Source organism: Nyctereutes procyonoides, unplaced genomic scaffold (assembly GCF_905146905.1).
Source record: "Nyctereutes procyonoides isolate TBG_1078 unplaced genomic scaffold, NYPRO_anot_genome, whole genome shotgun sequence".
Classification (NCBI taxonomy): Eukaryota; Metazoa; Chordata; class Mammalia; order Carnivora; family Canidae; genus Nyctereutes; species Nyctereutes procyonoides.
This window is the reverse complement of record NW_026575126.1, coordinates 75,520,827-75,546,150: the sequence shown is the minus strand read 5'-3', so window position 1 is coordinate 75,546,150 and position 25,324 is coordinate 75,520,827. Positions and strand designations below refer to the sequence as shown.

The 25,324-nt window shown below is 52.6% G+C and overlaps 1 protein-coding gene across 3 annotated transcripts in view; it reads right to left on the bottom strand.

The window, feature by feature from the left end:
- Positions 1–7,596: 7,596 nt before the first annotated feature.
- The window catches only part of AUTS2 (activator of transcription and developmental regulator AUTS2), a 1,136,649-nt gene continuing 1,118,921 nt past the window's right edge, over positions 7,597–25,324 (bottom strand). For all 3 annotated transcript variants that reach the window (XM_055340077.1, XM_055340076.1, XM_055340078.1), the window contains exons 12-19: positions 25,186–25,257; positions 23,888–23,917; positions 22,182–22,253; positions 18,429–18,570; positions 15,312–15,389; positions 14,302–14,385; positions 12,991–13,213; positions 7,597–10,729 (exon numbers count right to left, since the gene is read on the bottom strand). In XM_055340077.1, coding sequence (XP_055196052.1) covers positions 9,481–10,729; positions 12,991–13,213; positions 14,302–14,385; positions 15,312–15,389; positions 18,429–18,570; positions 22,182–22,253; positions 23,888–23,917; positions 25,186–25,257 — 1,950 coding nt within the window. In that variant the 3' untranslated portion in view covers positions 7,597–9,480. The remainder of the gene's footprint in view (positions 10,730–12,990; positions 13,214–14,301; positions 14,386–15,311; positions 15,390–18,428; positions 18,571–22,181; positions 22,254–23,887; positions 23,918–25,185; positions 25,258–25,324) is intronic.

The window sequence follows — 25,324 nt, the reverse complement described above, 5'->3', positions numbered from 1 at the left end:
GAGACTTTTGAAGAGTCCCAGGCCCTGGATCCCGCGCAGCCTTTGAGCGCCTCGCAGCGGGGGGCGCCCCAGGGGCCGCGAGCAGAGGAGCCCGAAGGCGGGAGCCCAGCCCGAGGGGCCGAGGGGCCGACGGACGCGTTCACCGGCGTCTTTGCTGCGAGCGCGTGTGTCCCCGCCCACGTCCTCCCCGTCCCTGCGGTCAACGCGGGCGCGGCGCCACCCGCCAGCTTTAGGGCGGCCGAAGCCTCGGACCCTCGTCCTGAGGTCACCACGAGAGGCCTGGAGGAGCGGGGCCCGGGGACCCTGAGGCTGCAGCCAGCCCCGAGGGGCGGCGCCGGCCAGAGGCTCCGTGATAGTGCGGGTGCGTGTGGGTGCGTGCGGGTGCGTGTGGGTGCGTGCGGGTGCGTGAGGGTGCGTGCGGGTGCGTACGGGTGCGTGCGGGTGCGTGCGGTGCGTGCGGGTGCGTGCGGGTGCGTGACGGTGCGTGCGGGTGCGTGAGGGTGCGTGCGGGTGCGTGACGGTGCGTGCGGGTGCGTGCGGGTGCGTGACGGGTGCGTGAGGGTGCGTGAGGGTGCGTGCGTGCGGGTGAGTGCGGGTGCGTGCGGGTGCGTGACGGGTGCGTGCGGGTGCGTGCGGGTGCGTGACGGTGCGTGCGGGTGCGTGCGGGTGCGTGCGGGTGCGTGACGGTGCGTGCGGGTGCGTGCGGGTGCGTGACGGTGCGTGAGGGTGCGTGAGGGTGCGTGCGGGTGAGTGCGGGTGCGTGAGGGTGCGTGCGGGTGCGTACGGGTGCGTGCGGGTGCGTGCGGGTGCGTGCGGGTGCGTGGGGGTGTGCGGTGCGGGGTGCGTGCGGGTGCGTGCGGGTGCGTGACGGTGCGTGCGGGTGCGTGAGGCGCGGGCCTCTCCTGCCAGAGTCCAGCCAGGCCACAGGCTCAGCCTCCAGGGCAGAGCCGTCAGCGGGGCCGGGCCCGCGCCTGTACCCAGGACCCGGCTCCGCGAGCTCTGCGGGCTGCGGGTGGGGGTGTCTCAGCCCCCCGCCCCCCCGGGGGAGACGCAGGCTGGGGCTGGGCCTTGTCGTTTCGTTGTCCTTGTCTCCGCGGTGCTGAGAACCGAGAACCGGGCAGGAGGGCCGACTCCTCCTCCAGGAGGCCCGCCCGGCCTGCGGGCTCGGGTGTGGGATGGGTGACGCGCTCGGGCTGCCGGGCCTGCCGCGCGGTGGCGGGGTGGCCGGGGCGCCGTCCAGGGCTGCCCCCAGGACGAGGGGCGGAGGGGCCGGGGCGGGAGTCAGCAGCAGCCGAGCTATGGGGGACCCCGGGGCCGGGGCGAGCCCGCGGCCGGGACCTCCGGAGGGGCGGAAGCCTGCGAGGCCTGCGAGGCCTGCGAGGCCGGGCGGCGCGGTGACAGCCCTTCGCGCTCGGGGGGGGGGGGGGGGGGGGCGGGGGGGCCCTGGGGGGCGTGGGGCGGAGGGACTGGGTGCTGGGCCCCGGAGCCCCCAGGGCAGCGGCGGGAGGCAGAGGAGGACCCTGCCCAGGTGGGGGGCGCCGAGGCTCCGCGGCCGGGACTCCAGCCCTGCGGCTTGCAGCCGCCTCTTGTCCCGCGCGGGCGGGGGCCGGGCGGCCGGGCCAGGGGAGGGGCTGGAGCGCCCCGGGGGCGGACGCTGCGGAGGGTCCCGCAGGAGCACGGAGGGTGCGGCAGCCCCGACCCGAGCCGGGCCGCCGCGGGGCCTCGGGGGCGAGTGGAGGCCGCGGGGCTCGGATCCCCGCTGGGCCCCGCGTTCCCGGGTGTGCAAGGGGGGCTGGAGCGGAAGGAGCGTGAGGGATGCGTGTGGGATGCAGCCCCGTGGCGCTGTCAGGGCTCGGCGTGACCGGGGCGGCCTCCAGACCCCTCTCCGGACGCTGCAGTGACAGAAAGTCCCGTAGCGCCCGACTGCTCACAGGAGGAAGCTTGGTCTCAGCCCAGGAGACCCTCAGCCGCGGGCCCCCAAGACCTTCCCGGATCTGGCTGCCCGCCCCTTCACCTGGTCTCTCGGACACCACTGGCACTTTGCTGTTTTTATCTCAGCATTTCTTTTCTTCCCCGACTGTCGGCAAATAAAATACTACCCGGCCGCAGCACACCTGGGCGCATCAATGGTCGGGTGTCTGCCTTCGGCTCAGGGCGTGATCCCGTGACCCCGGCGCCCTGGGATCAGTCCTGCGTGGGGCTCCCTGCAGGGAGCCTGCTTCTCCCTCTGCCTGGGCCTCTGCCCCTCTGTGTGTCTCACAAATGAATAAACTGTTAAAAAAAAAATTCGACCTGGCCGCATACATGTGACCTGTTGGAACTGAAAGAGAAACTGGAAGCTTTGCAGGTCAAGTCCTGTCTCCTGCCTTCGTCCCATTTTTGAGGCGAGGAAACCAAGGCCCAGGACAGGCACCATTCATCCGGTTTGATCTGCCCCAGAAGGAACGAGAGGCCCCATCGCTTGGCCCTTGGTGGGACGGCAGGAAGAAGACAGTGACACATTTCCCATCCTCTGGGGATTCTCAGGAACAGAAGCCATCTCATCGCACAGGCCCCCCAGCACGAGGGGGTTTGGGGGTGCCCAGGAGTGGAGGCTGCAGCAAAGCCTGGCTGAAATGGAGGCGGGGGGGGCGGGCGGGGGGCTCATTTCCTTCCCTTGGCAGGGCCTTGCACACACCTTCCTGAGAGGTGGCCTCCCTCTCGGTCATCACCTTTGATACCATCTGCTCCTGCCCCTAATTGTCCTGGTAAACTGGTCACCTGACTGTGTTTCCCTGGATGTCAGCCCAGGGGGAGGGAGGGCCAGTCTGCCCCCAGCACAAGTCTGGCCAGTGGGACCCCCTCCACATTTGCCGAACATCCATCCAGTCCACACCCCCAGACGGGGCAGGAGCTTCTGCTGTTGGGGGACGACAGCAGGTGGCATCCTTAGATGCACTAGTACAGACTCAGCCGGCTGAGGATCCCATCAGAAGGGATGGAAACCCCACATGACAGAGGAACGCTGGTCTATGACTGGCAAAGGCTGTCACCGCATCACCCGGAGCGTGGCTTCTACCTGAATGATCCGATATGGGTGCACTTTGTTTTGAAGGACTTCTGTAGCAACCCCTTGCACGTACCCACAGCCACGTGCCGCGCAGTAGTAGCAGCTTCACCCGGAAGGAACCAGCTCAGGGCACGTGGTCTCCCAGGGACAAGGGCTCCAGGCAGTCACGACTTTGAGTTTGCCTACAGAAAATTTCTGTATTCTAGAATAACTCTGGGCCAAATCCAACACATTGAGGGCTGCTTTGCACCGCACGAGCCACTATTTTTTTTTTTTAATCAACCTTAGACTTGGACTAAACATAATCCTTGGTTCATGGCAGATTATCATTGAGCCACAAATCATCCTCTTGTTGCCTTCCTCCCTGCTTCTCCCTTTCTTTTTCTCTTTTCTTTCTTTCCTTCCTTCCTTTTTTTCTTCTTTTTTTCCTTTTCTTCTTTTCTTTTTTTTCTTTCTTTTTCATTTCCCTCCCTCCCTCTCTCCCTCCCTCCTTTTTATTTCAGGCAACCAGTATGCCACCCCTGGAATCTATCTGGTGCTAACTACAAGGAAGTGTTAAGGGGTAAACGATGTTCCTGCGATTGCTGTTTATATGGTTCATTAACTCAGCACGCCCTTCTCAGTGGTAACAAGGGCCGTGGTTACATGGACTCTAGAGGGTGACTGCCCAGGTTTGGATCTAGGTAATGCACCCGAACATGGGCAAATTACTTCATCTCTCTGGGCCTCACTTTCCCACTTGTCCCATCGGGGTTACGCCTTGTAAGGCCTTTGAAAACATTCAGGGAGCTAATCCACGTGAAAAGCACTTAGAACAGTGCATGCAACTGTTACCACTGGCTGCTGTCATTACTGTTTGGGGTGGGGGGAGCCTCCCTGCTTACTCTGTAGTGTTGGTGACAGGACAACAGTGAGGAATCAGGAAGGCAAAAATGCCTTTCTGGCTCAAACAGGGTTACAACCTCTCTGTGATCCAGTAGGATCACGGGAGTCAGGCCGGAAAGTCAGAGAACACAGCTTCTCTCCCGGGATCATGTTCTGTTACCCGATGATTCTGCAGCTTTTGGCTAGAACTTTTCCTTGAACTTTTCACATGGTCTGATACGATTGGTTCTCAAACTTGGTTATGGCTTAGAACCACCTGGAGGGCTCGTTAAAACACGCATCACTGGGCCTGAGTTCCAGATTTGGGAGGTTGGAGGGAGGGGGCTGCGAATGTGTGCTCCTAACGAGTTCCCAGGCAGTGCAGCTGCTGGCTCGGGGACCACACTCTGAGAAACGCAAGTCTAAGCAATTACCTGATGTGGGGAGGGGATGCAAGGCAGTTTGGGAAGGCTTCCTGGAGGTGAAGACCTTTGAAGCAAATGGGGAGGAGACAGCAGTGGGAACAAAGACAGAGAGAGAGAGCCATGGGAGAGGCCAGTGTGCAGGGGGGAAGGCACGCGGGGGCGAGGCTGGTGGAAGCCTGGGATGGCTTCGGACCCCGGGACCGATGTGAACAGAGCCAGCTGCAGCACACACGGGGTGCTCACCGCGCCCTGCTGCTTAGCCCAGCGTCTCCGCTTCCTTACAACCTGGAGGAGCCCTTCCATGATCCTGTTTTCAAACTTGGGACCAAGATCCATGATTCCTGAAAGTGTAGGATGAGGCCGGGGGCTGTAGCCACATTCAAAGAAATGAATGAGAACAGAATGGAATTCAAGACATGGGACCTCACTGGACTTGTAACACGGGTATTCAATCTAACCTGTGTCAGGTTTAGGGTTTGTGGGGGTTCCCACGTTGTGACAGGCATGTTAAGGGTGTGTGCGGGGCAGGGCTTCACCTGGACGCACACCACTCATGCCCTGCCCTGGGGAACAGTAGAAAAGATGAGGCCTAAGGTCCCTGGAGCAGGAAGGGCTGAGGGGAAGCCTCCAGAAGGAGGGGTCAGCTCGAAATGCGCCCACAGGGTAGGCTTTCTGGAGGCGGCTGCATCTGACCCTGAAGCTGGCTGATTCTGACACCAGGGCCTTCTGGGGAGAGGGAGAGAGTCTGCCGGCCAATGAAGTGTTGCTGGGACACCCCGGGAGTGGGGGACAGACAGGGTGTGCGGAGGCAAATAAAGGTTTGGAAGGGAACCTGGGGCCCAACATAGATACAGAATCCAGATAGAGCCTGAAGAGCCTCCAGTATCATCAGCCAACATGTTCAAGTTACGGAGGAGGAAACCGAGGCCCGTTGCCCCACCCTGTCCCCACCTAGGACTTGAAGGCAGGCTTTGAAGGCTTCTGGGCCACGCTGTCTCCAAATGCTGGCACAGAGGCTAGGCTCCAGTCGTGTGTACCGGAGAGTGAGTGAAGGCTTTGGGTCGGAGAGGAGGCCCTTCCCAACCAGGTGAGAGACACTGGGGTGAGTTAGGAACCCGGGAGCCATCAGCCCACTTTCTTTGGTCCTGCCAAACGTGTCAGCCCGTCTGTATCAAGAATTTCTATGACCTTGTGACCTGGGAGTGATCAGCCGAGCTGGGCTCACGCTCAGGCCTCGAGCCAGGCCGGTGCACCCTGGGCTTACCACCTGCGTGTCTTCAGGCCCCGTTACGTTCAGTCTCCTCTGGCACATTGAGAAACGGTTCCAGAGATGCTCTGTGATTCGAGGTCACGGAGAACGGGAGGCCCGGGGCGGCTGTTGGGCTCCCTTGACTGGTTGCGAGCTCCTTACCAGAAGCTTCCAGCAGCCCGGGACGTGAGACGCTACAAACTTGCTTTTGTACTTCCCAGAGCGCCAACGGTTGGGGCGGCCGTGCGGCCCGGTGTGGGACTGTCCTCGCTGGTACGACTTCCTATCCGATAAACAGCCCTCTGCTGCCAAAAGAAAAGTTCCCGTCTGAGAAATCGCTCCGAAATGTACAGGAAGGAAACGATGGGGAGTTTAAACCAGGTGACGTGAAAAAGCCCACGTCACTTCTCGCGTCCCGTTTCCCTTCAGCCGATCCGGTGCCGCGGAGGCCGGGCTGGCTCTCGGCCTGGATGCTCGCCCCGGAGGTCTCGGCCCCCCACGACCGCTCAGCTGATCGCGCTGCCAAATGCCGTCCCACGCGTCTTCTAATGCTACAAACGTACGTAACATCGGCAGTCACATCTGATTTCCTCTCCTCCACCTTGATTGAGGCAGAAGGATAAACAGCAAATGCTGTTGCGAATATCCATCCAAAATGGCAATTATTGCATCATTATATTCGCTACTTTACTTGTCATGTACCATTAGAAGGGTAACAAGATCACTGTCAGTCAAAGGCGGTGGAGATAATTAGAGCGTCTATAGGTTAGCAGGAAATCAAATTGGTGCTAGTACCCATCAAGGCCGGGACGCTGAGCATAATGAGAGGGAAATATGCAAAGGTTGAGATGAAGAGAGCCCCAGGGATTAAACACCATGGCTGATTTGAGAGTTTGACTCTTCTGCGTCCTGAGATGGCACACGGGCCGTGCAGACAGCGCCGCGAGGCCGGGCCCAGCAGGACGCTGCAGAGCACTGGGGTCTGCAAGGTCCCGACAATTGCCCGATCCAGAGAAAACAGCACAGGTCGCCTTTTCCAAACCACTAGTTTCTCTTTAAGTTCTATTCTCTGGTCAGGGAAGCAGGTGTTAGCAGAAGGGCAAGAGGAGGGGAGTGGGTCTTTATTCGGGAACCCCCTCTCCGCCCCTCGGCATTCCGGGCCTGCAAGCCCCATTCCTGAACCGGCTTCCCCCGTGGGGCACTCCCCCCGCCCCCACAAATGCTGAGCCCATGCTTCTGGTCACTTCCACGGCTAATCCCCAGACAGCGGGTGCCCACATCCCGCTGACCTGGACTGCTTCTTCCCAGAGAGATAACAAACACCAATCCAAACGATCGCATCCGAACAGCAATTTCATGAGATCAACACAAGAAAAATTAACACATATTTTTACATTTCGAAAAAACAAAACCAGATTTCAGAGGATGAGGTCGGGGTGTGTGTGTGTGGGGGGGATGGTGCAGGGAGGCTGCAAACCCACCAGGGCTGGGCCAGGCTGTTCAACGAGACACAGAGAAAGTAAGAGACAGGAGGAAAATACTGGGAACGTTTGGAGTAACACACAAACGACCGAGGTCCGCAGATTGAAATGCAAAGGAAGGAGCGAGCAAAAACGGTGGTCACAGGCCCGACATCAGCTCCATCGTGTGTGCCGCTGAAGCGACCACGGGGCTCCGAGGCTGCCCGCACCTGCGCCTCCATGCCCCGCCACGGCCGTGAGTCCCTTCCTGTCACTTAACAGTGGGTGGCTTAGGGCACCCCGACAATAAAGAGGAAAAGAACGGAAGATCCACAGCTGCCAGAGCGGGGCGCGCACGTTAGAGGAACTGACGGGCAGGTCGCTAACTGCGTTTAGGGTAGGGCGACCGGTGACGGGCCCCGCAGCTCAGCCTGGTGTCCTCACGCGGGCTGGGTTCAGCGTGTTTCCTCTCGGGGAGCCCGGTCTTGCAAGCACGGCTTCTTCCCTAAGGTTAAGGATGGCCATCTCACACAAACAAGCAGTTGGAAGCTGGGTTCACATTTTTTTAATAACATGGCACAGTTTACATTACACAAGTAGGTTCCACCGATGAGAACATGCTGAAGAGTCAGTCGGTTTTCACGTGTCTTTTCACATAGGGTCTAGAAAGGACTTTATTACATACAGGATAAACAGCAAAAAGGTCCGTATAGAACAATCTCTTTACAATACTGAAAGCTACCACTACAGTTCCAGTGTACATATTCCTTGGGATTTTTTTTTTTTAGTTGTCTTAAAAAAAAAAAAAAACCACTGCACAACATCTGGAGTTCACAAAAATCTGAAGCTCACAACTAAACCTTCAGTTTACTACTAAAATAGATCTCTCTGCTTATTAGAAACAATGGTCTGTAGTTAACTTTTTTTCTTTTTTGCAAAAACAGGATAACAACATCGGATAGCACTTTAATATACTAGAAGACCAAATGGAACTAATTTTATTTCATACATATATTTTACAGTCCAGTAGACAAGATATATTGTATTTCTCTGCTAGTAAAGTCATATTCTCTCCAAATATGTAGACAAGAGGCTTAATGTATTATAAAAGTATTGTGAAGACACATGAAGGTTGATGCGAACTGAAAACCACACGCACACGCAAGACTTTGCCCCTGTTCACCCTCTGTAACTCTCCATGGCTCCGAAAGGTGGACCTGCTCCGGTGATTCCCAGACTTTATTACCAACTGGAATACAGCGAGTCACATCAGGAAACATGCACCCTAACTCCGCCAGTTACTGAATACAGTGAAAAACATATCCATCATCTGAGAAAACTCGAAGCTTTCTTTCAGGATTTGTTTGGGTGTCATCAAATCTCGTTACAGAACGAGGAGGTGTGCACAGATATGAAATAGGACACACTAAAAAAAAAAAACCGCATGGCTCCCACATGAGGTGTGTGTGTGAAATCACGTGACTGATGGTGACGAGATGCTGGCGACCTGTCTGTGTCCCCTGATTTTGGCATCTGACAACTCCCATCCTCCCCTGGTGGCCCCTGCCTTCGGCTTCCCCTTCTCCGGGGCTGCGCTCCCCCCGCCACCGCGGCCCACAGGCAACTCCGAAAGCCAAGGTTTCGGCCTGGGGTCCGAGCTGCAAAATCGGATTGTTTCTGTTTGAAAAACACAAGCAAGGAAAACAGAGTCATATCACGTAAGCGCTTGTTCAGGGAAAATATGACCTTAAGTATGTTGTAAATGGATTTGAAAAGGCTCCTTTGAGTCAGGAGGGCTTTTGAGAAAAGCCCTAACATTCATTGCATAGTTGAAGGGTTTAGCTGTCTATAACAATATATGGGAACGCGGCCGTAGCCGGCCACGCTCGCTGATATTAAGTCTGCAAATAGCACATTTTAAGAAGTATTAATGTATTATGTTACTTACTCTTTATCTATTTACATTTGTACAAAGTAAAGCTTTCGTCTTACCCTTTGCATATATGAACCATTAGCTCACGAAGCAATGTGTTTTTACATAACTATGTACACGGCCTTCCCTTCTCATCTGAAGGAGCTCCACACGCTGGACTGTGTGGGCTGCCCTTGGTTTTCCCCCAGTTACCACCACATCGGTGCGTGTTTGCCATCTTCACGGTTTTGGTTCAAATCAAAAAAAGTTTTATACGAGAAACCAAAAGAGTTAGGGACATGAGAACAGAGGGCTTGGCTAAAAGATCTGAAAAATTTCAACATATAATATACAAAAAACATTTCAAAATCTGCACTGAGTCTGTACATTTTTTACAAGGGGAGGAGGCGGGGGCGTGCGGCCCCCCAGTCTGTGTTAGCGGTCCATTCTCGCTCGCTCTCTCAGGTCTGGCGTCGTGTCGCTGTACAGCTTCTCCTTCCTCTCTCGTGTCCTGCTCTCCCTTACCGAGCCTCGATGTCCTTCAGGGTGTGGGAAGGCGGCCTCTCCCTCATCTCTGCCGACAGAGGAGTAGTCCTGCGGGGGGACACCGGGCGGCCCCCCAGCGTGGAAATGAGTGGGGGGGGCGCGCTCAGCGCTGCCGTTGGAGGGGTTTTGTTGAGCAGTCCGTTCTGGTGCCCCGCGGTGGGGCTGATCCGGGGGTAGTGCATGCTGGGGAGCCCCGGGGCGATGAGGCTGGGGTGCGGCAGGTGCCCGTCCAGGGAGGCGGGGTGCACGGGGTGCAGTCGTGTGTGCTCGTAGTCCTCTCTGAGCATGTGCAGGCGCTCCCGCTCGTCCAAGTGGGCCCCGCGCTCGTGCTCCCGCCGCGGGTCCACGGATAGTGGGTGGTGGTGGTGGTGGTGGTGGTGGTTGTAGTCGTGAGGCTCTCTGTCCCTGAAGGAGCGGTCGGCCTCGTACAGCCGGGGGGTCGAGAGACGGTGCAGAGGGTCGTTCCTCAGCAGGAAGTCCCTGCCTAGCGGGTCTCTCCGGTGAATGTCAAGTTCTCGGTAGGGATCCCTCAAAGGGTCCCGGATGGGGTCCCAGTGGAAAGAAGGGTATGGGAACCGCTCTCCGCCCGGGATGGGACTGATGCCCATGAAGGGAGTCATCATGCGAGTCCTGTCCAGGCTGCTGATGCTGTTCATGGGGTGAATGCCCGTCACCCCCACCGTCATGGGCATCGACGCCAGGGGCCCTGGGTGCACGCTGGACGAGGAGCTGGGAGGAGGCGCCTCCGAAGACCGGTGGGTCTGCGGGGCCTCCGGAGGCAGGTCGTGGTCTTCTTTGCGCTCCTCCTTCACCTTAACCTCCGAGCTCTTCTTGGGGTTCTCGTAGGCCGGCTCGCTCTTGCGCTGCTCCACCTCGCGGCTGGAGGTACTGCCGGGCCTGGCGCTCTCCACCACGGGGGTCCGCACGTAGGGCGATGGCACCCGGGCCAGCTGCTTGGCCTCTTCGCCCACAGCTCGCCCCTCGTGGCCGTGGCCGTCCTTCTCGGGCAGGTGGCCCTCCTTTGCCTTGTGCTCGTCGGCGGTCAGGTCCTTGCGGGATTCCGAGTGGTCTCTCTCCCTCTCTTTGGATTTGTCTTTCTCACGAGCCTCAGTGTTCAAATGACCCCTGATCTGTTCAGCGGAGCTACGGTTATGTCCCAGGGTGCTCACCGGGAGGATAGGTGCTGGTGAAGGGTGGCTGGAGTGTCTTTTCTCAACGCTTTCCCTGGGGGAGGAAGAGGGAAACAGAGAAGCAAATGAAACAGGTCGGCCGACCCAGCCAGGGGCTGCCAATGAAATGGTGGTGTGAGGAGGACAGGCTTGGGTGTGGCTCCCGTGGTCACTGAGGCAGCCGGATGTGCCCTTCTTACAGCAGAGCCAGCACCCTGATCTGACTCCCCTACGGGATGAAGTGCTGGGGGAAAGGGGAGCTGAGGGGGAAATACTTGTCTCCGTGTGTGATATTCACATGCCCCCATCAAGACCACAGACGAAGAGCTGTTGGCAAGGGGATATGGAACAGCACGGCCAGCGATAGCAATGTGGCCACGCAGCCCGCCCGTCTACATTCCCAGGATCATCTCGTATTAAGAAGAAAGCCTGACCGGCCCGAAAGCGAAGACAACCTTTCTTCCACCTTTGTGACACCACAGCAGCAGGAGGAAGGGTCTAATGTGAATGCGATGGGAGCTGCGATCTCCTGACATCGGGACGAGGGACCGTCTCCGAGTACAGGACGCAGATTCAGAGCGTTCTCGGAGATGCAGCACTCCAGGGCCTCTCAAGGGAAACCTCAATATCAGGGCTCGTGGGCTGCGAGCGCTTCTGCTTTAGGACAAGAGAGCCGTAATTGGAGAAAATGGAGGAAAGCCAGTAGGACAAGCAGGGTCCCCAGGCCCTAGGGGACAAATGGAGGACAATTTTAAGAACATCTGTGAATGGAAAGTGGAAGAATTTTAGGGGCCTGTTTGGGATGGGGGCAGACGATGCAGAGCACAGAAAGACAACAAGGCAGACTCAAAGGGGGAACACAGGGCCGGGTACGTTGTAGGGACAGCCCTGGACAGACCAGGCCAAGGCAACGCGCAAGACGCTTCGTGGGCTCGGCAGGCTCACAGGCGAGGGTGGCCCTGGCCAGAGAACGAAGGAGGGCTCCCCTACAGATCCTGTTTCTAGCCAACATGCAAGGCTAAGAGGAGGAGCAGTTTCTTTAAAAGGTAAGAATAAAAAAGAGTGTATTTTATTAAGTTTCCTGACTTTAATCCAAAGGCCATTTTGAATCCATCAAGAAAAGAATGAGAACGTTGGCTCCACTTCACCGACAGACGGCCCAAAGAGAGTTCCCAGTCCAGGCTACACCCGCTGCACCCTGGCGCTTTACAGCCAAGAGCTGCACGCGAGAAGTGGTCCTCCCCATGGTTAAGAGATTCTTAACATGCTGTCTTGAAGGAAAAATGTGTTTTTTTCCTTTAGAAGACAGCAATCAGCAGCTAGAGTGACGACTTACGAGGAATACATACTAATCTAACACGCAGTCTGTGGAGTTGAATTCTTTAAATCACGAGTGTGCGTGTGCATGTGCGCATGTGGACCCACACACCCTATACGTGGCAAAGAAAAATTAAAGATTTGGATCATATTTGAGGCCCGAGTACCAGAAGGAGAGCGTTGTTCGGTATTTCCTATCAAACGTATCTTGTCTTTCCCCTGCTTAGCAGTTCGTTCTAAAGGAAAATCGCCTACAGAAAGAAAACATGGACACTTGCTCAAGAGTGCGTCCAACATTCTTCAGAGAAGATACTCTGAGAGATTTTCCTCTTTAAGGCAATTCCTTTCATAGGCATGGGTTACCAAGTACAGAACTAAAAAAATGGTTAGTCAAGGTAATTTACCTGCTGGCAAAACAAAACCCACACCAGAAATGCTTGCTGATGCTCTTCTACGTCTGGGTTAGCAAAATTTTATTAGTCGGCTGTGAGCCACGGATTCGAGTTTGAACAAAACTTGAGAAAAATATGGTGAGACAATGCAAATGTGACTTTCTAAAAGCAAACAAAAAGAGAGAGAGAGGGAGAGAGACAGAGGGAAAAAAAAAAAACAACCTATGGATGATTTAATGGACTGCACAAACTTGAAAGCAAATATGGTATTGATTCATGCTGTGTGTGTTTGGTCCAGAGCTCCAACTCGCTGTCTTGGAGAGAAAGATTGCTACTTGGATACACTAGTGCTCGCAGGGACCTCGGAGGTCCTCGGGGCGGACCTGCATCTGAGCTGGGAAGCTCTGGCTGCGCTGTGAGGGGATCCTACGGTGGCGGTGCGCTACGGGGCCAGGGCCGGGGGTGCGCTCGGGGACTTTGGGGCTGGGCGAGGAGCTGAGGCCACAGGGCCAGCCAGAGCACGAGGCTGGGACGGGGCGGGGGGACGGCCGTCCTGGGCACACAGCGGGCTCCCCCAGTGGGACTCGAGAACGGTTTCTTTCCGTACCTTTCTTTGTCATCTTTACTAACAGATGAGTCTCGTTTATCTACATCTCTATCTCTGTCATGAGCTGCAGCGGACGCGCTACGCTCCAGCTCCCCTGGCTTCAGCCAGGGCGGAGGGGTCGGAAACGACGGAGGCGTTCGGTGTAGCCGGTTCCAGGGTTCGTGAGGGTTGCTAAAGTTCTGCACACTGGGGCCATCCTTGTGGCCGAACATTGAGTTGGGTGCTGAAATGGTGAAGTGGAGAACAAAAAGGTTTAAGAGAAATTATATAATCTGCTGTAATGAAGGTACTTACCAAAAAACTTTAAACAGCACTCAGAGTTAAAATGAATACATATTATGGGGAGCTGGAAAAGGAAAGGAAATTAACAGATTCATTAGAGGAGCGCTTGTCCTACGCTGGAGAGGTAGCTCACAGCTTTTGTTCTTTAACCAAAGGACAGGGTGGACTAAAGTCGCCAGGGACCAGACAGGTGGCCAGGGTGCCTAATGGAACGCATCTGGTGCATGCAGAAGCCCCCGCAGGCATGCAGAAGGGGGCGCTCTCGTGGGGTGACTTGGATGAGGCGTGTTCAGGCTCATCCTCGACCCACAACCCTGCTAACGGGACGGCCACTCTTCCCACAGCGCTAGCGGACACAAGCAGGTGTCATCGAGCCCAGACGGGGCCTTGACCTAAGCAGACAGGTAAGGCCTCTGCGTGGGAGGGACTGGGAGGGCACACTTGGGGCTGCATTTTAGGCCTCCAGTGCCGGGAGAACAGAGTATGTGGACGGCACAAAAGAAAACGGGTCGAGTATTCTGACTAAAGAATGAGCAGGTGTTACAACTCTTTGGGAAAACCCACTCGAGATACTTTTTAGTAAACAACACAGTCCTCCTAGACTACAGAGTACGAAATGCTGCCTGCACTTGGCTGGCCTCAGTAGCTAGTCCCGTTTTCCTGCTACTCTTGGTAGAGTTTCCTCAGTGCCACTAATGGCAACGGCGAGGTGAATGTGTGTTTCTTCCCCGGGGAGCTGCTGCTAAAGTCTTGGAGAGGAGGGGACAGATGGCATATGGATGAGCTTAAGCAACTTTTTGGAGTTTGGTCGGTGACAGTGCCTCTCCTGATGCTCAGTAACCTCCAAACACCGAGTTAGATGTCAATGCACCCTTTCCCCTCGCTCTACTTGTGGACCTGCTTTCCCGGGTATAACCTAATCTGTTTCCCAAGAGCAGAGTTTCCTTTTAGCTATAAAGGTCTGGAGCCACAGACAGATCAGAGGAGACACAGTCCAAGGCGGATTTTTAAAAAGTTAGAGGTACTCACTAACTGAAGGATTTCCAAGTCCCCCGAAGGCATTGCCACCAACCGCTGCGAGGCCAGTGAATGTAGATGGACGGTTAAAAGGCTCTGCAAACATATCGGGAAGAAGGAAATGGTTGCAGGAGTGGGCTGACAGAGGTACGCAAGAGGTTCCCAGGAGTGGGGAGGCCCTAGGGACGGACCCCTGCCCCTCGCTACATGCAGACCTGACCCTGCTTCTCTTATCATGTTGTGCAGGAGGTTCTCCCTGGGCTTGGGTCTGGGCACTAGTTTACCAAAACATTTACGGGAGCTGTTTTTTTTCCCCAAAACTGTGCACTTTGCCCCACTCCTCCTATGCCATGTGGGGAGTATCACTCAAGCCACAGCGTCCTAAGATGCCCCCAGCCCTGTCCTCTCTCTTCAGGGAAAGGAGTCTGTAGGCTCTACAAGAACAAATCAGATGAATGTTTTAATATTAAAGTCTCTCAGTGATGAGACCGCATCTGTGAAGACACCCTTTTGTTTCGTGTACCACTGCCTGCACCCGCTCATATGCTCACAGAAAATACCCAATAAATAAAGGCCCCAACTAGAACATGTACCCTTGCTAGGAAAAGACAGATTCGCAGTGAAATTTGAGGGGAAAACGAAATAGCAGGTCGTGTCTCCTCGTAACATCACCTTGCCTTTCCTTCCACCTCCTGGAGGTGCCCTCGAACATGGGCCAAGAGTTCACCGTCTTGCTCCAGGGGGCAGGCCAGGAGGTACCGGGGCCTGGCTCCTTCCCACTGCACCAACAGTCACCTCAGACAGGATTGCGACTTTAAGACTACAGTTGGTATGAGAGGTGCTGAAACCCTGATGATGGCAGGCAGGCGTTCACACTTCTACAAGAATACCATCATCTCCCTAATAAGTCCCTGAGGTGTCTAGGACGATGGCCAACCTCCCACGAAGTGCGGCTGGAGCGCGGCAAACAGGGTTTTTTTCTGAGATGCACATGTCATTTCCCGTCACTGATGGCAACTCACCCAGGTGAGCGGCAGGGTTAAGGAAGTTGCTGTGATGGGGGGGTGGCCCAAAGGGGGTCCCAGTTGGATGTGCAGCACCTAGAAAGTCAAACATGACAAAATCAGATTCCACAGAATGCCGACCCTTACCACGCAACTGGCCTCTAGTTACCTGAGGGCCCTGTGAGAAAGGGGAAGTGACTATGTTAACATAAGGACATGGCTGAAGTCCATACGGGCAACACACCTGGCAACCATAGGTTTTATGTTGGGTGGCAGGAAGTAAGTCATGCCCATCTTCCAAATTGGCCTGGCCACCACCAAACAGAAGTTGTTACTTTTAAAAGCCACGGACACACAGCTTTGGCAGAATGGAGAAATATCGCAAGGGTGGGCAACGGGGGTGATCCTACAACCAAGTAAGTTTGAGGCTCAAACGTCAAGTCGCAAAGTGTGAAGTGGCTGGAATGTTCCTGGGCTCACTCGTTCTCAGAAAGGGAAACATTTGGCCACGGGATACTTTCTTCGTAGGGCATTCTGGGGAGCAAGTTTTTCACTGTGTGAAACACCGATCTGGAAAACACATTTTATAATCCTTGGCTCGGGAGTGGCTGTTGTGCAGCGGCGTGTCTGGGCGGCCTGGCTCCGGTCCCTGCAGGGCCCCCTCCCCGAGGAACATGTTAGCCATCACGGGCCCATCTGGACGGACAGCACAAGACCTGGCCCGACGGAAACAAGACCTGGCCCGACAGAACCCGTGACTGTGCGCTGCTTCGGGTTATGGGAGATGAAGTCCTCCAAGCAGCTCTCCTCTGGCTTCAGTGCCAGGAAAAGCTGCTTTATTCCTGTGTGCGTAGACACCAACAATCTTCTAATGGACTCTATCTGCCCACCAGGGACCTTAGTTCAAGTTCCACAGTCTTCTGTCCATCAGTTTCCCCATCCACATCTCCTGTACTGTTATGTTTTTTGCCATAAAGACTATATATATATATATATATAATAAAGTGCCACATCACCCTTGTCCTGGAGGAAGGTGGGAAGGGAAAGGGAGAGAAAGGGAGATGCAGGGTGCATCTGGGGGATGAGATTCAAAAAAGCCAAGGGCATTCGACTGGCTTCTTCCAGTGCAGCCAAGAGTGGGGCAGACAGGCTCTTGGGGTGGCAGGCTCGGCTCTAGAGCAGATCGGCCAGGGTCACCCGAGGGAGCCTCTTGAGCTTATGTCAGGCTGATTCCCAGCAGGCTGCTGAAAGTGGCTGAACCCAACACATGTGTGTGAATTATACACACTGGTTCAAAATCTCCCCAAATTACCATCTTTGGGCAAAATCCAAAACTGCTTATACTGAAAAAGATGACCTTCCAGAAGGGATGTATACACGGGGCCTCAATGAACTGACTAACCACTCCAGTCTCTTGCATTTTGGCTGAGCTCCTATAAACAAGTATGAACTCTCTCAGGAAAGCAGACCGAATGGGGGAGTGTTGTCCCCTTGCACACCGCCCCCACCCCCCCTGCCCTACAAACTCAATTTATGTTCTGGATTACTGTTCCCTGCATTCCAAGGCCTCCGGGGGCCCCAGCTGTGGAGGTAGCCATGAGCCCAAGAGGACATCCGTTACAGTTATGGGCACTCAGATTTGGAAGGCACCTGGGGAGTCATCTGTTTGGCCCTAGAGAGTGACTTCGGCTCTACCCAGGCAGTGCAGAAATGATACTCCGTCTCTACCAAGAGAACACAGCCTAGCGTATTCATTAGGTGTCAACAGTGTTGCCAGCTAAATAAAAATCTGGCCGCACGCTGTCTGTGTAGTACAAGCTAATTAATGCTTCGATGAAGATCGGAGCCTTGCTCAGCCCAGGGCCTCCAGGGGTGCCTTGCAGTTCCAGAATTATTGAAGCAAAAGAAGCCAATTCATCCGCTTGGCTCAAGCGGAAGCCAGGGAGAAATCTCTCTATTTCTCTCCAAAAATTGCTCTTAATGTAGCTCCATCTCAGAGCCTAGGTGCCATGGTAACAAAGCTTTCAAATATGTCCCTAGACAGAACCGACAGAGCGAAACCAGAGACCTTAGCAAATTCTATCTACCCTCAAGGGTGATTCACTTGCTTTGGCAACAAGGCCCATTTTAATGATAAGTTCTTGCGATGGGGGAGTCTCTCTCTTTCTGAATGGCAGAGCCTTAGGTCAACCAAAAATGAGTCATGGGTAAAAGGCGGCAGCAGGCAGGATAGATGTGAACCCTGTCCCCTACGGACCAGAAGCAGGGAGCCCTGTGAATATTTATGTCCAGAAGAATCAATTCTACTTTGCAGGCGGAATGCAGTGAGCAAGCTCCTCAGCAGAACGAGCTCGGCGTCACCACCTGCCAGTATTAACGAGTGCAGCTCTGTGCGGCCAACTAGCTTTAGAAGGACTGAACGATAAGGAGTGATGCCAAGGGGGCTGTTCTTATTTCCTGATACTCCTTATGGCCACTGCCCTCTGTGTGTATGTACTTGGAGTGTAAAGGGGTGGGTATCTCATGCGGTGACCCCCAGTTCCCACCACCCCCACTTTGGCATACCTAGGAGACGTTCGGGAACGTGTATTCTCTGAGGTTAATGAGCCATAGGAGAGGAAACCCAGCAACCAACGCACTGACCCTCCGCATCACGGACCATACTACAATCAACTCTCTTGTTATTTCTTTATCCTCAGACTCTCGAAAAAGAGCACAACTGAGCATCATGGTGCAGAGCTACCGAGTACAGGAAGGACAGTCCTTACCAATTCCTGGCTCTGTTTCCTTTCGCTGTGCCCTTGTAAGCTTTCTGATCTCTTTCAATAGTGTCTGACATGCTTGTGAGTTATACTGGTTTAATATAGAAGCAAATAATGAGCTGAAGCAGTAGGAGTCCCAGAAGAGAAAGATGATCTTTTTTCCCTCTTTAATGAAAGTGGGCCTATCAGTGAAGAAGGGTCCATCTCCCTAGATGTACTGATGTTGCCTTACAAGCTGACATAAATTGGGTTTTTTTTTGTTGTTGTTTTGTTTTAGGGGAGGGATTGAGTGGTGGCCCAGAGCAGTAACATTAATTTATTTAACTACTTGTGAGCTGTATTTCTCAGCTCCTTCCTTGAGCTCTGAACTCACCAGCGGCAGAGAACAAAGTTGAAGGCCGGGCCAGGTCATGGGGGTGGTGGATAGCTCCAAAGAGACTGGGGCCCGGGGGGCGGCTCAGGAACTCAGGTTTCAATCCGAAGTCCAGCTTATGAGGATCTGACTGCATCTGTTTCTAAAGCAGCAAGGGGAAAAAGGAAAGATAAAACCCAAGATGAATGGCTGGAAAGACAGTTATCAAAGAAAGAGGCAGAAACCAGGAGAGAAGACTCTGTGAACGGTGCTTTCAGGCTCCGCACTGGAGTCAGGTTCAGGTTTACAAATGCTGTGAGAAGAGCCACCATGTACCACTTCACCCCAGATGGCTGAAGAGCAGGTCAGCCTATGAGGGGCCAGAGGTGCCTGCCTCTGGACGGTACTTGTGCGCAGTCTTGGAGGTCTTATGGCTTGAGGAATACAACCATATCCTATTTATTCAAACTACCGCCCCTCCAAAGTAGCTTATTATTCACCGTAAAGGCCCATCTTAGCAACTTTTTAAATGATAGTATTTTAAAGCTCATTTTATTAGGAATTCTGCATGAATAATCTGCTGTGCAAATTAATTGTTAATGACTCTTTGCTATACTCTAATAGATCACAGTACATTAGTAACTGGAAGTGATGAAGAAATATTTGCATGACTACAAGCTAATTTTCAAATGATCATTGTTACATCTTAAAAGAAAACACTACCACCAAAAACAAACAGAAACAAAGTAGGGATATTCTTTGAATGCAGGGGGGTCTTTTCCCTATGTCCCACGACTACCCAAGGAAGAGATCAGCCCAGCCCAGGGAGCCATCGAGAACTGCTCTGGCTGTGAAGCGCTTGCCATCAGCGGCCATCGCCCTCTTTCCACCCGGTTATTTACACATACATATATATATGTAAAATATATATGTGTATCTCCCCCACCTTGGAGCTATTCTCAGGTCACCCTCCTCAAAGGCTGTAGAGACTAGCTCATCATTTCCTCCCTTCCTTAGCCTGGCATCATTTTTGAGGCCAGTAGCCCTCTCGAGCACGGATGCCCATGTTCTTAATTGTCAGCCACCTTCTCTCTAAATCTCACGCCTCCTCCAACAAGCATCACCAACCACCCAGCCCTGCCCGGGCCTGATGCTCCGCTTCCCTCCCCCTGCCACCACTTCTCGACCTAGCGGGCTCCCATCTGTGAATACATGGCCCTTCGCCTGTTTCTGACTCATTTCTCTAGTCTCTTAGACTTGACTGATGCTTACATCCGTTTGGGCTCGTGCCACCTCAAACTCCCTCATGTCTGCTCTAAACACAACCCTGTCCCATTCTGTACAGTGAAGTCCACAAGGAGGCACCTGAGCTAGCTTGTGTGAGCATCAGAGACAAGAGAAGTCAGTCTGACATTCCTGCATTGCAGGAGGCTGCAATCCCACTCATCCACCCTTCCTACTCCACAAAAAAAACCTACCTGATTTCTCCAAGCTGGAAGTGACATCCCTTGAAAGCAGACAGCATGCTCACAGGGTATGGATATGCTCACTACTGAATGCTAAGCAACTAGACACCAGCTCAGATGAGTGCCCTTTGAGCCTGGTACATTAAGTAATCTGCAGGTTGTAAGCTCCCTCAAGAAATACTTGGGGAGAGGGCACTGAAAGAATGAGGAAATGAACATTACAGAGAAAGGGGACAATGTAATTTCTGCTCAAATCCACAGGGAACACGCTTGTCCAAGCTCCACTATAAAGTAATAGTCAAACCCCAAACCAAAGCTTCTAATTCACTATAAATCTATAAAAATCTTTTGAGTGCCTCCTTTAATTTGGTTGCCAGATTATTTAGTGCTAATATTGCACGGTACACAGCACAGTTCCATTAACCACAACTTAGGTCCATGAAGCAAAATGGAGCTTGGGGATTACAAAGAGTTTGCTGGGAAGGGAGGATAAGCAGCCATCTCGTGTGCAAGAGGTCTTCCTAATTGAATTGAGATAATGAAACTTTTAGTCACCGGGGACACCTTCATGGAAAAGAAGTTGCTAAAGTGGCACATACAACATCCTTCATCGCTTTTAACCAAAGGAGGGCGTGCCTTGCCTACTGTTCCACTAACCACATCATCCAGAACAAAAAGTGAATTGAACTAAGCATCAAAATCTAGTTAGCCTTCCAAGCATATGTATTTGCTAATGAAGCTAAACCATAAGGTTTCTAATTAAACCTCGCCGAACAATAAGGTAAAAGTGAGCAAAACTCACTGATGGGATGTTAGGAGAAAGAGCAGGTACTTAGCCCCAAAGCAAAATATCTTAGTGACCTCATTTACTGAGGTTGCTTTTTAACTAGGTTGGTTTTTATTTATTTTATTTTAAGATTTTATTTATTTAGTTGAGAGATAGATAGTGAGCATGCCGGGGGTGGGGGGTGGGGGGTGGGGGACAATGAGAGAAGGAGAAGCCGACTTCCCACGGAGCAGAGAGCCTGCCTCGCCTCGGGGCTCGGTCTCAGAACTCTGGGATCATGTCCTGAGCCAAAGTCTCAGCCAAACTGAGCCACTCAGGCGTCCCTAACTAGGTTATTTTTTTTTAAATTATGTTAATCATTAAAAAACAAAACAAAACATTTCTGTGATGACCAGCTCGCCTTTATCTATTGGCTTCTTTTCTTATGCTCATGATGGCTGCCAAATGCTGTTAGGTCGAAATGCTTGTTGGGGAGAGGATTAACTGAAGCTCATTGGAACTACTTAACTGGCTGTTTTTTCTCCCTTTTCTCGGCACAGTTACACCAACAGTAAATACCCAGACAGTAAAATCTGGACTTGTCAGTTACTTTGGTCCTTAAGTCAACCAGTGATGCCTTATCTGGTCATTTGCAGAAAGCTCTTAACCTAATCCCTATTGTGCCGTAAATGCCTGGTATGGACCGTATTCATCTGTATGATGAAAATACAGACAGAAGCTTAAGTAAAATAATCTGCAGACAGATACGGTAACGAGTAAGAGGTGGTTCTGGAAGGTATTGACTTTATTTTAACCTCTGTCACTGGTCATCAAGATGACGAACGGGTGTGCTGAAAGGTCACTGCGACACTACTTCTAGAAGAGAAATTCTTAATAATACACATCACTGATGGAAGTTCGGTAATATCACATAGGGCCCAAATGGCTCTGTCAGCTTTTCAAAGTCATACAATAAAAGAAAGCACCAGTTCGGGGCAGCTCGGGTGGCTCAGCAGTTTAGCGCCGCCTTCAGCCCAGGGCGTGATCCTGGAGACCAGGGATTGAGTCCCATGTCAGGCTCCCTGCATGGAGCCTGCTTTGCCCTCTGCCCCCCCCACCCCGGCTCTCTCCCTGTGTCTCTCATGAGTAAATAAATAAAATATTAAAAAAAAAAAAAAAAAAGAAAGCACCAGTTCTCACAGAAATGAAAACTTCCATGTATAGCTCTTCTCAGATACTTGGTATTTTCCATATAAACACTTGGTTGCTATTATTAGATTACCAAACCCTCCCTTTTTTTTGAAGGATTTAATCTATGCGTAAGCTCTTTGGATCAATACGATGACAAAATTGTCTGAAAAGATAAAACTCGGGGAGTTATTCCTTTTCTGCCATTTTGTGGGTGGTTTCCCTAATGAATAGGAAGACTTCCCAACAGCGTTTCCGACTTGATCCTTCCTGCCAGCAGGTCTTTAGGAGCTGTTTAAATGCCTCCTCTGTCAGGAGATCACACACCCACATGCCCCGGGACGCAACACTGACCTTGACTTTCTGTTGATGGTGATAGATCTGCCAGGCGATGTGAACATGCATAGCACACCACTTCCCTGGTTTCTGGAACAAAACAGAGGACCGCGGTCAGAAGGAAGATCTGGCCGAGAAAACCATCTCCAACTTCTCCAAAGCTTTTCAGCAGATGTGGGCTGCAGAGGCTCTTTTGCACGGAGCAAGATGCTCAGTGTCCTCCACACCTCCCTCAGCCCGGGCCTGCCACGGCCCAGCAGGCCCCATCCCTCCTCCCATGGAACCCGAGCTGGCCGCCACTGCTCAGAAATCCGTATTTGACCTCCCCGGTTGCCAGGGACAAGATGGCAAAAGCCTGAGCCCCACTTTGTGTCTGTTCTTTCTTTTCTGGTGCCAGCTGGCAGACCTGGGAGAGTGGGAAGCCCTACTTAACAAATGCGGCCATGCTACGATGCAAATCGGCTGTTCAGAAGAGCTAATTAGCGAGTGTCTGTGAATAGGTTCAAAACAAGAGAGGCTACAGAAGAACCTGTATAACCTCCCCCAACGCTGTTCTGTCTTAACCCCTAGAGCGGAACAAAGAAATTCACGTTTTTATTGGAGCCCAGTTCCCATGAGAGCTTGCTAAGACTCAACTACCCATTCATGTTGGTGGGCGCCGTTCATTCCAAAGTGAGAGAAGAGCGCTCGACCTGTGTATCTCATCATCAGCTCATATCTTGCTTTCCGACCAGAGGAGTAACTGAGTGTGCTGTCTTATCACCCAGAGTGGGGGGACCATGTCTTTCCAACCCATTTGTATTCTTGCTGTGTAACCTACTCATTTGCTCCAAACGTGTGCTTGGTCACGATAGGATGCATGAGAAGAAACACTGACTGCCCCAGTCCCATGTCGGCAAAGGTTTCTAGATCAAGGGGCTGTTTATGAAGCATATACTTAAATCTAAGTCTGAATCAGTTCTCTTCTAATGAAATTTCATTCAAAATCCCGTATGTGATAACAGAGTCTTTTCTTTCTCGTTTCTCTTTGGAGAAACTGAATTATTGGATTATATGCACCAGAAATGGGTTAAGGAGAGCAGGAAATCTCTCCGTCCATCTTCCAACCGACCATCCATCATTCACACCCTACCCCCCAGCACCAAGTAAGTCAGTGTTTATTCAGAGGTCATCTCTTGGCCACTCTCCAGACCACTGAAGACGTTAACAAACTAATGCCTATAGTCTCCCTCTTCTGTACAAAAGGAACAGGTGGGATGGCTGTGAAGGTCAACGTCACTTCCTACAGAATGAGGTAGCCATCAGCCAAGATAAATAGACCATGGGGGTGGGGGTGCGTGTGTGTGTGTGTGTGTGTGTGTGTGTGTTAGATGTGGAAGACAGAGGACAATTCGGTGAAATCCTAATTTCTGCCCGTTGCTTCTGTCCTCCTCCATATGGTTCCCCTACTTGTCAAGCCTTTTAGCAGCACTGCCACCCAGAGACTCTGACCCAGCTGCCTGTTTTATCTGTTTGCTTTCCCTCAATGGCCTGGCTTCCTCCAACACGCAAAGTAACCCAATTTAGGCCATTTTCAATCACACTACCTAAAAAGGCCGGCCCCTGTCATCCCAACACTTTATTGCAACGTTTCTATGGCTTGTTTCCTTGTAATGGATTTGTATTTTTAACCTGCAGGGAGTCAAACAGAGGTTGCAAAACAGTTCTAGAAGAAGCTTTCTTACCCTTAACATAGGTCTGAAAGGATCTGTCAACTGTGAAGAGAAAATGACAACTTGGTTACATGCCTGTCACTCAAACAATTGCTCTAATTAACAAATTTGTAGTGCTTCATTAGGAGGGGAAATTAAAATGTTAGAATTTTACTTTTAAATGAAGCCCTTTTAGAGAATAATTAACCCATTTTCACACTATCAAAAGTGCCAAGTGGCCCCTCCCCCACTTCACAAGCCCTGGTACACTCACACTGACAAGCCCCCGACCAAGTTTAATCAATAGCAATTTGCCCTCGGGCGACATGATTTGCTCACATTACACATCTGAGGAGTTCCACTATCTTGAGTGGTCCACCCAAGCCACACTGCCCGGGTTCTAAGGGAGGACAGGACGGCCTCCAGCCCGCAGACCTGTGAGGCTGGGTGCTGACGGGGACCCCAGGAGAGCTGTCCTCTCCAGACACATGGAAGAGCGGGGCTGCCTTTGCCAACACACTTAATTGGATGACTGCACGTTACTTAGAGGTTATGAGATCTTTTTTACAAGTTCACTAACCATCAGAAAAATACTTACATGGTTGAGTCATTTTAAACTTCTACCTAACTCTGGCCATCAATTTCTGACTGCCCTTACCCAGGGAAAAAGACAATATTGTCAAAAGTCATCATCTGTCCACATTGACTGCAGAGACGAATGTAAATAAGAATCCACCAGACAAGACCACCTAGTATTGTAGAGAACTTCCGACACTTTTAGAAAGTCAGTAGAGGTGTGCACTGTGAACGAGTGACACAAGGAAAGCACAAGGGATGTTTTCCCGAAATCCCAGGAGGATGCTTTCCACACACAAAGTAGAGGGCCAAGAGGGCTGTGTAATGCAGTAATCTCCTGACCCCCAGAGGGCAGGGGAAGCGTCCTGTGATTTCCAGGAATAAAGGTGCTCAGTGCTTTTCCATTCCAAACATTTTACAGCTGCTTCTTCTGGGTGACAGGAATTTTAGGAGATGTAGACAGAGAAGATCGGCCGAACAGAAGCTACACAAGCTAACAGTGTCCACTTCCTGGGCTTGAACCACAGGCCATTTGTCTTCTCTCCCACTGGTGAGTCACTCCCCATTTGTCGCTTAGCCACAATGGAGCAGGGGAGATTTTGTTTTCTAAGAATGACTGGCATGTTCTTCCACAAACTAGATGGAACAGCTAAAAGAGCAGCGGAGCTGAGAAGGCGCATGCTCCGGGCTGGCTGTCCCGTGTAAATACACACACCCTGGTGTTACCTGCGACCTGGTCTGACTTTTCTACGTACCCTCGGGTCCTTTTGGAGCAGAGTGTGTGGGACTGTCCCAGGTCGAGCAGCAACATCGATAGGGTTGGATGTCTACAAATTAATTAGACCACAGCTTAGGAAGCACATTAACACATGACTGGAAAAAGCAGGTTCTTTC